Consider the following 12,697-nt stretch of genomic DNA (forward strand, 5'->3'; position numbering starts at 1 on the left):
GACAGCCGTGAGGTTTGGGTGGATTTCTATCTGGCCGGGAGGAAGAAATCGCCGGAGTATGGGAGAAACCACATGCGTGAACCAGTCGTTAATGTTCACGGGGTCAAACGTGACCAGCTGCTGGCTGGAATTCTGCTTGAACGGAGTGGCGAGCTCGGCGAGTGTCAGGTTGATCATGGCCTGCACCAGTGTGGTGCTCCGCATGCTGCTCAAGTTTTGCTTAAGGAAGAGAGCAAATACAGACAGCAGAAATTAGGAGATGGGGTTTGGGGTTGTAATGCCTTACTGAATGTGTGTTTGTGCTGTTACCGGCTTCGTCAAGGACACAAACTGTCTAACAAAACTCCCGACAGGACTAAATGCCGTCATTAATCCATTCAGTGCCTGAAACCACACATCAGATCAGTTTATCATTCAATATCACAGTCTCTTAAACATCTACTTATTTACTCATCTACATCAGGGCTGGGCAACCATGGCCCTCAAGATACACCTTCTTGCAGAGTTCAGCTTCACCAATAATCAAACAAAACCATCTATAACTTTCTAGTAATCCTGGAGATCTTGGATAGTTTGTTCCAGTAGGTTTGATTAAGGTTGGAGCTGAAATCTGCAGGAAAGTGGTTCTTGAGATCAAAAGTTGCCCAGCTATGATTTACATCCATGATACTGTGACTGGTATGATTCTTGCCTGTCCAAGAGGGTCCTGAGGTGAGGCAGATGGAACGGTGCTCATATAATACGCTGTGCCATTGTTGGAAGGCCATGGATCCTCAGAGGGCAACAGAGAGGAAAGCAAACTCTGAAACACCAGGCCGAGGGAGCTGTTCGTCAAGCCCACCACCTCGGGATGAAGGAGAAGCTCTGCCTTCTGTTCTGGACTCAAGAGGTGCAAAACCTCCAGCTGCCAAGACAGGGAAGAACCTCAGAAAATCTCCAGGACATCAGCACAGAGCTGAGGTTGCCATCGAATGACCATCAGGATAACATCAGATGCGAGAGTGAGTATTCCTACCCCGCTGAAGAGCATGTTGATGGATGTGAAGTCTCGCACTTGAGCCATGACCGAGAACGAGCCGAAGTTCTTCATGAGCCAGTCCTCAGTGCTGTCCTCTGGATCTACACAACCTACAACAACACACAATCAGACTACACAAACCTGCACAAAACCCTCACAGAACACAAAACGCCAGTGCAAGAGGTGAAGTGTTACCTGAGGATGTGTTTCTAGAGAGAAACGGGTACATGAAGAAAGCATAGATCCACTTCTGTCGCACTGGATCCAGACCGGAGAAATGCTGACTCAACTCCTTCACACTATACACACAACAAAGCACACACAGTCAAACACACACATACACAATGAGGTCCTCATTCATATTCTGCTTTTAGTGTGTGTTGTCATACACAGTCTGGTAGGCGCTGCAGCTGAAGTTTCTGTTGCTGAGGCATGTGAGGAAGTTTCTGGAGATGGACGACAGCAGAGGAGTGAGTTTGATGTCCAGCCACGCTCTGATCACGTGATCCTCGTTCATACTGACGCCTCCCGACAGATCCACGACCGGCACGCCGGCCACACTGGAGCGCTGCGAGACAGACAGCGTCACGGCGGAGCCCGCAGCAGTGAAGGCTCATGGGATATGTGTGTGTCTGTGTGAGTGCTGGTGTACCATGAAGGAGTAGATGTCCAGAGTGGCGCTGATGAGTCCCTTCAGGTGAAGGATGTGGTCTGCATCAGGCTCTGATGGGACACCTGCACACGTCAGGAAGCTCCGCGTGGGACCGTCCAACTGAGACACCAATAAATACAGCACAGATTGAGAATGAGAGTTTACGGCATTAAATGTGGGTTCGAGTCCCATTCGAGGGAAGTCTGTTCACTCTGCGACCATACTTGCAATGCCTCCGGGCATCTATATCAGACACCAAGTCCTTTTTAACTTGAATGGAGAAATCCTGAAATCTCAAAAACTGCTTGCCACAGTTATGTTTAACTTATTAACATAATTAACAACTTGACATATTTCAAACCAGCAACAAATACTCAAACAGCATTAAAAAAGCTTATATTTCAGGCTGGAGTTTGTGTTCCTTGCCACTGTCACCTCTGGCTTTTAAAAGATACTTAATATTTAGTCATGTTATTGATTTAACTGCACTGACACTATCAGATGAGAACAGAACTGAATTGATCTGAATAAAGACACCATTCCATTTTGTAGAGCTGCTTTTTATTATATAAAGTGCTATATAAATAAATGTGACTTGACTTGATTTTGGATTTTGCCTCTATACTACTGTTCAGAGTTCAACAGAATCCATAATTCCCATGCTTTGTATGTTATCTGAACTGCAGGAGCTGCTCTAGAAGTGTGTAAGTAACATGCTCCATAGGCTTTCTCTAGTGACTGATGGCAGTGGAGGGGTTTCATTGTGTTTATGATCTTGTTTTTGTATAGGCAACTTTTATTTAGAAAGAGTGGTCATGTTCCCTTTGGTTTCACGTTTCTGTCTGGATGATTGTTGTCTAATCAGCCTGTTTGCGTCTGTCTCCAGTGTTGTTCTGCTATTGTCTTGTTAATGGTTTTGGTTAGTCATTGTATCACCTCTGAGAACTCTGTCATTTTATTCATTTTAATGCTAAAAAAGACATTAGATTTCTTTATATCACATCGCTCATCTTGCATTATTGTTTAGTTCATATTGAGTGCGTGTGTTTACCTCTGCTGTCCCAAACAGACAAAACTCTCCAACAAAGAACAATCTAAAAATATCTTGTGTGTGTGTGTGTGTGTGTGTGTGTGAGAGAGAAAGAGAACTCACATCAGTGCATTGTTCTGCTGTAAGTTCAGCACTCGTTCCACAGGTTTGACTGTAAATCATGAAATGAGACGAGATTAATGTGGGCAGAGGGAGGAGATGGAGCAGAATGGAAAGTGAGCGATAGGTCATGGTGAATGAAAGTCAGTAATGTTAAGTCATTTCACAACAACAACATAAAACAGAAGAAAGACTGCATTCTGGATGGGTCCTTTTGTCTCAAAAGTTTCTATAGGTTACATAATGGAAAGATCTGAAGTGTTTCACCCACCTCTGCACCGCTGAACACACGATGCCTGAAAACAGAGAGAGACAGAGAGTCATATCTTACATCTGTCATAATGTACACTTAGCTGGACATTATGGCAAAATAAACTCAGACAGAGTGCCTGCATTTAATCTGTGTATCTGTGCATTTAATCACATATATTAATCAGAGTCTGTATGATTTAATTCTGTGAGAAGGACAGTCAGACATGAAACTAGCACAGCTATGGAGGAAAACACTTGAGCAAGAAAATTATAAACGCCATTATTGACAAGTATTTGAAAGACACCACTGACCAATCAGGTACTCCAAAGCATGAAATAAGAGTGTTTAAATATAATAACCATCCTGTACATTTTCTCAGACACTCATAACATGGACATAAAGCACCTGTTTGTTGATTAGTGTGCTGTTTTTCATTAATGAGTTTAAATATAAATGATAATTGTGGACTCACCAAAACCCACCGCTCCCACATACAGGAGCAGGAAAATTAGAGGTGTTCTCATGAGGACTGATCTGCTTCCCTTAGACGCTCCTGTGAAATTCAGCTCTTAGAGAAACAGACACAACGCCAGGTCAATGGAATGCTTATTTCTCAGATGATTGTTAAATTTAATGACTGAGAACAGGAGTTTCATTAGTCTCAAGCTTTCAGCTTGTTATGCCATACAGTACAAGAAAGATTTTACAGCTGCTTGAAGAAGGGATAAAAAACAACCCTGAACTGACACACACACACACACACACACACACACATGCTTGAATACTTTTTATATTTTGAAAGTATTTAAAAATATATATATATATATATATATATCAATATTTCAGTAAGTTTCTTCTGCTCACCAAGGCTACATTTCTTTGTTTAAAAATACAGTTAAAAAAAAAATAAAAAATTGTCAACATTGATAATAATCAGAAATGATAAAAATCAGCAAATCAGCATATTATAATGATTTCTGAAGATCATGTGACACTGAAGACTGGAGTAATGATGCTGAAAATTCAGCATAATATAATATAATATAATATAAAGCACGGGAACTCAAAGCACATTTGTATGATCGTAGTTCAGCTGTTAATATGAATTAAGCCAGAAGTCAAAGGCCGCTTGAATGTGTCAGGTCTTATCTGTGGGCAGTGTGGCGTCATGTGTTGGATTACAAACACAGAACAGCAGCACATTCACACACACATCTCTGTCATTCCACACTGAACACAACAGAGCCACAGCTGGTTAAACCGGGCGAGTGAGGAGATCACCGAAGAGGTTTAACAACACACTCCTGAGTCACATTCACTCACTCTTTAAGACAAATGTCATCCCATAAAACAGAACAATCAAACACAAAAATGATGGCATTCCGCCTCTCATATGCTCATGATTGACTTATGAAACATGAAGTGCAAATAAGTGTCTGTGTGTATTGGGAAGGAAGGAAATCATGAAGATGATATGAAATAAAAAATTATATAGGCCTACTATATTATATAGGCCTACTATATCCTATATTTCTTTTTTAAGCCATTCCTACAACTATATCAGTCTCAAAAACTGACTAGTACACAAAGTAAGTTAATTAAGTAATAATAGATTTGATTTGATTTGATGGAAATACGTGATTTTATTAAAAAACTTCAGATGCTGGAAAAATATTGTACCACATTTTTAACGTGGTATTATAAACTGTAAAAACACTATCAGCCAACCAGATGATTATGTGGATAAATCACATCCATATATTCTGGGATATAAACTATGTGACTGAATTGAGAGTGACATGAACACAAAAGGATTTTCAGCAATGTACTTTAGCAACATGAAACGATATCTAGAAATCACTTCTGAGACGTCTTGGTCACGTCTCAATTCTCCGGATACAAGATCTAAATCACGATCGGCTCATGATGGAAAAATCTGCTAATGTTTGACTTAATCTTTCCAAGGCTAAACTCGCACATGATTTTCAACCAAAATCTGTGAACATCATACAAAAAATATCAAATCATATGAAACGTTGGTAACACTAGTTACACTACTTTAGTAAAGTACTTTAAATCACATGAACTCACATTAAAAAATACTTAAATCAGTTAATGCTAATCACTGTCAATGTTAATTTCAATATTTACTAATACATTTATAAAATCAAAGGTTGCATCTTAATGTTGTTTAATGGACCCGAGCTAACAAGAACTAACGAGTAGCTGTGTTTTTATTAACTAATGTTAACAAAGATGAATACATTCTGTAAGAAATGAATTGCTCATTGAATGCATAAACTTAATGTTTGTGGTCATTAAGCTCATCTCATAACGAATCTCATAACTTTACATCACTCTCATCTAAGACATCAGATCTGATTTGATTTAAAAAATAGAGATCAGGGTAACACTTTATAATAACTTTCATTAATAAATCATTAACAAAAAATATATAATGCTTGATGGATCATTAGTTAATATATATTCAAAGAGTTAAAAACGTGAAATAATGTGCTTGTTAATGTTTGCTAATAAACTTATTAAACATTAGATAATGTTCAAACAAATCATTATTTCATGTTAAAGTTAAAATGCTTAGAAATGTCACTAAACCTTCAATTCCATATGATCAAGCACTTATTGAAAATCTGCAAATGATTTTAAATGATGAAAAGCTTGTGTTAATGCACAACACTTTAGCTGCTGGTGAGGTGTGATACGGGTAAGTTTAGGGACTGGTTTGGGTAGGTTTGGGTAGGTTTAAGGGTTGATTAAGGGGTTAACCATGTACAGGGGTCAATTTGATTACTATAAGAACACGGTTCAATCCGTTTATATTATATGTTTTATAAATGAACAAGCATTTTCTTTTAAAAAATGATTTATTTTCTCCTGTTTATTTATAATTGAAGGAATATCTGAACAGTATTATTACACTGAAGAGTATTATAGTAATGTGAGTGTTGAGGCAATAAAAACATTTTTTTTGCAACAGTAGCTAAAAGTCCATGCCCGTAAAGATCCTGAATGATTAGTGATTGTTTATAAACATTTACAAATGATGAAAAGTTTCAACTTTAGATTGGCTACTGCAAAAACATGAACAAATGATTAATAAACGATTAGTAAAGATGTGTGAATAGGGTAATTTCGGGTCTTTCAGGACACTTTTTGCCATCGAGATGACTGCTCATAAAGGTATTAATGATTAGTAAACATTCATAAACATTTGCAAATGATGAAGAGTTTCCACTTTAGATTGGGTACTGCAAAAAACATGAACAAATAATGAATAGGTTATTTGTTAAGCTGTGTAAATAGAGGTCTATACACAACAAACAAAGACCGACAAATGAAGATCATATGAACTGAACGTTTTCTGGTAAAACATCAGCCTTAGTGCGGTAAACCTCAGAACACTCTTTACATAAAGAGAAATCACTGAGCTTACCTGTCAGGTGTGTTTGTCATGAAGAAGTGAACGGAGTAAATCTGTGCTGTATACTGCCATTCACTGGACTCCACCCACAGCACAGAGAACCAGACGATCAGCAGCTCACATATAAAGACAGCACGAGCTACAGTTACCTGGGCATCGGGAGGCTTCGGTCTGGATCTCAAAAGCCTCCGAGGGCTTTTTATGCAATAAAGTCACGATGTGCTCAATTAAATGTAGCCATTAAAACTTGGATTAAATTATACAACTCCATAATAAAACCAATACTTTTATATGGATGTGAAATTTGGGGGACCAGTACTACATTTTAAAAATTGGGATCAAACTTCAATAGAAAAACTACAACTAGAAATCGTCAAAAACATTTTAGGGGTCCACAGAAGCATGTCCAATAATGCCTGCAGAGCTGAATTTGCCTTCTACCCACTGAAGACTGAGATCCAGCAGAGATGTGTTCAGTTCCATCAGTCTGATATAATCCTCGAAACACGCTCGTTCTTCAACAGGTCCATCAAACCCAGCTCCTCACTGACTACAGCTGCAGCCCCACAGACATTAATAAAGAATCTGAAAAACACACTTTGACCTCCAAAATAAACTCTAATGTTACTAAACCCTAAACAGAACCACTACATTTAAAGAAAGACACATCCTCTCCAAACACAGATGAAGTAAGCATAATTTAGAAATAGAGAGAGGAAGACAGAGACACACATGGACCGAGCAAGAGCAGAGGATCTGCAGACACTGTGATCTGATTTGTGCTAAATATCTCAAGGTGAGGGGAACATTTCTCCCCAGATTTGAAGCCCTGATCCCATCGTTTACTGAGAAAATGCCCTTCTCACTTGGAGAAGATGACAACACAGCTGCACTATAGCTGCAAAATATGTATTAACCATTCACAATGTTAGGTGTTAAATATGATTAACTCTGAACTAACTCACTTTATCTTTTCATCTATTTAGATGGATTTTATTTATTATCTACAGTATGTTGTTGTTTTTTATTATAGTTTATTTTTATTATTTATATATATATATATATATATATGCTAATGCTTTGGCAACATTGTGTTACACAGTCATGCTAATAAAACTTAACTGAATTGAGAGAGAGAGAGAGACAGAGAGAGAGAGAGAGAGAGATTGAAATCACCTTTATTTACAACACATAGGTAATACCATACTGTGTTACTGCTGAAATCCACATTTCACAATCTTCAGTCTCAATTACAAAGGATCAATTAATAATAATAAATAATAATAATAACAACAACAATAAAAATAACAAAAATACAAAAACCAACAACAGAAAAAATAACAAAATAACTTAGAAAGCCAACAGCAAATCATCATTTTCATTGACAACACATAACACTCCAAGTATTCACTAACACTGGCTAGTATAGCAACACTAAGCGAACGGTCAGGGAGGTTCGCAGGGAACGCCAGATCTAAAAAGTAAACTACAGCAATAAACATCAATACCAGAAGTGAGGAAACAGGGCAAAGCACAGGGCTTAACAGGTGAGGGCATACAGGTGCATCTCAATAAATTAGAATGTCGTGGAAAAGTTCATTTATTTCAGTAATTCAACTCAAATTGTAAAACTCGTGTATTAAATAAATTCAATGCACACAGACTGAAGTAGTTTAAGTCTTTGGTTCTTTTAATTGTGATGATTTTGGCTCACATTTAACAAAAACCCACCAACAAATTAGAATACTTCATAAGACCAATAAAATTCGTGAATTAACAAGAGAACAATAATTAACAACAGAACAAGTAGCACCTCTGAGTCACAAAAGAAAATGGAATTGGAATTGAAGGAATTGAAGGAATTGAGAAACAGCAAGGCAGAATATGTGATAGGACGTCCTGAAATGAGGAAGTATTTCACTAAATCCTGCGTCTTATTTATTAACCACTCGCAGGCCAGTTTAACCAGCTACAGAAAGCCATGGAATGAAGCCGATGCTCTCAGCCCCTCGATGTTCTGTGAAACACACTCGTTTGCATTGCAGCTTCACTCAAAAGTCTGCTGTAGAGACTCTATCACTGTCTGCACTGCTGGAGATATTTGTGAACGTTTCTCTGTCTTTGAGTTAAATAGAAAAGACTCAAGTATTTACCTACTCAAACAGGGCATCGATTACACAAGTGATAAAGAAAGAAACTCATTCTATTGTAGCATCTGTCAGTGCGTTTTCTGCCTCAGGACAAACACAAAGATGCAGCTGATTTACATACAACACCGCAATCTGAAGAATGCAATGCTAATGCTGCGGTGTTGATTCAACTCATTGTAAGGGTCCTCTCATTTGTTCAATATTTTAAAAATAACCTATTGTCAGCGAGTATATTAATTGACCACCAACTATGTACACATATGGTTTGTATATGTGTATGCTTTTAATTCACATATGTATTGAAATTTAAGGTTAACCTGCTCAAGAAAATTGGTCTGGTTTCCCAGACAAAGCCTGCCATTGAAATGATGAGCCAAAATCTCATCTCTCTTTCTCTCTGTCTGTCACCGGAGAAGACACAGCTTCAGCTGAATTTCATTTGACTGCTATTTCCCTTGATATTTCTGCATGTGGCAGAATCTTTCATCTCAAGCGTGTTATGTTGCATTCAGCGTGTGTACTTCAATTCATAGCTTTAGGCCAGTACTCGAGTTATTTTCTCACAGTGTTTCCTGATTGGTGTGGGTCAACAGTGTTCTGGCATGCAATCTCAGGTTTTACCAAAGTGAAATATGATTTCAGGAATTTGGCCCGCATTTCACCTCATATTTACATGTCAGTCATGGTTGATAAAATAAGCTAGTGAGAGTTCTTGAGGATCTTACTTTATGGACTGCAGAAGAAAAAGAGGAAGATGCTGCAGACGCTCAGGAGGAATCACACAGACGACCTGGAAGGCAAAATCAGAACGAGAAGAGGAGTGACTGAAACAGAGATGACGATCCAAAAATAAATGCCTGTACTGAGATATAATCTATATTTCATTATGCTGAATGGTTAGCCCAGATCAGCCAGTGGTGAAGCACACCGCTCAATGACTGAGCTACTGTGGGAGTCTTCTTTGACCGAGCTGAGCTCACACACGGAGAACTAGGAGGACTTGTGTGGACTGAAACACCTGGGCACCACTGATTTAAGGTGATGTCAAATAAATGTAATACTGACTTATTTTTCTTTCTCTTTATTTCTTTCTGTACTGGATTATTACTGTACATTAATCCACCTAAGAAGATGTCCCAACTTCAAATGGATGATTTGACCAACTTCACCGGCCGAACACACTTTGTTACTGAATAGTCCATGTACGTGCTTTAACACACATTTCTTCATTATAATCTACTACAGACACTCATCAACAGTTGACCCATTAATACTAGCACTTTCTATTCTATCTCTATTCTATTTTTCTATTTATTTAAAAACACAGTGTTAGACTAACTGGGCTTGTCACAGTAGTGTTGGTTTAAGTGTAATGTAAGTGTGCTCTGATATGAGCATGAACATGTGGCGCTCTCTTCTGATTCTACAGAAGCACTACAGCAGGAAGAGCTGAAGCAGAATCATGCATTATGCCTTAGTTTCTTTAGAGAAAGCACCACACACAGGCACGCATTTTCTTAGAAATCCTAACAGAAACATTTCTGTAATTTGTGTATATATATATATATATATATATGTATATATATATATATATATAGTGCCTTTCGAAAGTATTCATACCTCTTCATTTTTTTCACGTTTTGTTATGTTGCTGCCTTATGGTAGCTGAAGCACCTTAACAGCCTCCAGTGTTTTTGGGTATGATGCGACAAGCTTTGCACATCAGCATTTGGAAATTATCTGTCATTCTTCACCTCACCTGTTCACCTCTCAAGCTCTGTTAGGTTGGAGGGGGGCAGACGCACATCTCAAGCTCAGGCTCTGGCTGGGCCACTCAAGGACATTCACACAGTTGTCTATAAGCCACTCTTGCTGTGTGCTTAGGGTCATTGTCCTGTTGGAAGCTGAACCTTCTGCCCAGTCTGAGGTTCTTAATGCTCTGGACTGGGTTTTCATTAAGGCTATCTCTATATTTTTGTGCATTTTTTTTGCTCTGATATGCATTATCAGCTGTTAGACCTTTTATTAAGACGTGTGTGCCTTTCAAAATCATACCCATTCAATTGAATTTGCCACAGGTTGTGATATGAATGCTCCTGAACTAATTTTCAACTGTTCCAAATAATGCAATGGAAACTTGGAATTTGCAAAGATGTTAAAAAAAATGTTTGTTTTTTTTGGTTTGTTTTATTTGCTTTCCCATTATGGTGTATGGAGTGTAGGTTGATGTGGAAAAAAAGTAATTTAAAGCAGTTTAACATAAAGCAGCAACGTAAAATGTGAAAAAAATGAAGGGGTATGAATACTTTCGCAAGGCGCTGTATTATAGGCTGTTGGTGTCTGGGCTTATTTATTTTTTAAATGACATGAGACTTTGTGGCTTCCTGCACTTGCTATACTTTATACTTCAGTACAGTAAAAGTGCTCAAATTTGTTACAATAGTAATTTTATAACAAATCCAAAAGCAAGACTTGGGGGAAAAAAAATAAAAAATAAAATATATATATATATATATATATTTAAGTAGGTACAAACAGACAGACACACACACACACACACAGAGAGATCTGTGAGTGAAGATAGGTATTTTGGTAATTCACTCACATTTATCAGGAGTCGTAAGATGCATGTTAATTTTATTGAAGACAAAAAAAATAATTTTACAGTAACAGTGAATGTGAAAATAATATTCTACTATTAAGGCACAAAATTATTTGCTATTCTATCATATTAATTTAACAAAATTGTGATTTCCTTCATTTTTGTCAGAAAATGTGTAAATATTTTTATTAGACTAGACTTATGTTTTAAATAAGTTCACAGATCTTTTATACAATCATTACAAATTAAATTAAACATAACTTCAGAACAAATACGATTATAAAGACACAAGAGAGACACAAAAATCAACTAATATTAAGTACTGATATCAATCTAATATTGCTATGATTCATTTCTGATGTTACATTATTGATCCAATGGAGCACTTGTGTTACTCTAACTGATTTCTGATGATAATTTCATAGATTTTTGATTATGGATATTGTATCATGTGAAGATCAGAAGCCACACACAGGACACGACGAGCCACAGGCCTGGACCGAGACGAAGAGTTGATGCAGACCCTGAAACATACACACACACACATCATTAGCGCTCGACTGATCACACACGGGTCTGATGATGAATCTCAGTGGATCAGAGAGAGTGGGTGTGGCTTTACCCTGTACAGTGACAGTCGCTGCAGCTGATTGGCTGGGAGCCGTTGACTGCGTGCCGCTGCCCGTGACGCTGCTGTTAGCGGGGCTGTTGTTGTTTTGGACGGTGGCGGGTGCAGATGTGCTGGGATCGGCTCGGCCTCCATGCAGACCCACGTTTAGCGTGTCTAACTGAGACTGCGGCTGTGAGGAGATCCAGGCCTGAACCACAGAGTCCTTCTCAAATACCTTCAGATCGGCCACGGCTGAACCCATGAGAGCGCGCACATCAGACACGCTCAGACCCTGAAACACACGCGGCATACAGTCACACTCACATTCACACTGAGAGGAACGTGTGTGTGTGTGTGTGTGTGTGTATGAGAGAGAGGGAGAGGGAGATGTGCCTTGCATTATTTGCTATTTAAATAACTGATTATTAAATAGAAATAAGATTATACTGTTGGTTTTGGTGATTTAACCAGATGTCCTCAGTATAGATTTTTTGAAACAATGATTATGAGGAAAGAAAATATGTGTACGAAAGCATGAAATCAGGTTTTGAAAGAATGACTAGCTGTGTTACAAGTGTAAGATTTGAAGAACCTCAGACACTTTGATCTTTTGAAATATGGACAATATACACCAGAGTTCCTCAATAGGTGGTTTGGCCCGCGCTAATTTAAAATAATGTGGCATGAAAATTCAAACGCAGCATCAAAAAGCTACTTTAACTTACATCGTGTATACACCGGACACAAGCGGTGCGATGCAACGCAATAAAATACAATAGCCTAGAACTTGTTATAATCAGTGATGCTGTCTTGGATGCGG

At 38.2% G+C, this 12,697-nt stretch overlaps 1 protein-coding gene across 1 annotated transcript; it reads right to left on the reverse strand.

The window, feature by feature from the left end:
• Positions 1-655: 655 nt before the first annotated feature.
• LOC107713080 (uncharacterized) lies at positions 656-3,620 on the reverse strand. Its single transcript, XM_016518542.1, has 8 exons — positions 3,546-3,620; positions 3,092-3,116; positions 2,824-2,872; positions 1,671-1,790; positions 1,408-1,586; positions 1,214-1,317; positions 1,016-1,119; positions 656-904 (listed from the first exon to the last, which is right to left on the reverse strand). Exons 1-8 carry the CDS (start codon positions 3,595-3,597, stop codon positions 656-658), a joined length of 882 nt encoding a protein of 293 aa, XP_016374028.1. The 5' UTR covers positions 3,598-3,620.
• Positions 3,621-12,697: the final 9,077 nt, after the last annotated feature.

This window comes from Sinocyclocheilus rhinocerous, unplaced genomic scaffold (genome assembly GCF_001515625.1).
Source record: "Sinocyclocheilus rhinocerous isolate Xijiao unplaced genomic scaffold, SAMN03320098_v1.1 scaffold7300, whole genome shotgun sequence".
NCBI lineage: Eukaryota > Metazoa > Chordata > Actinopteri > Cypriniformes > Cyprinidae > Sinocyclocheilus > Sinocyclocheilus rhinocerous.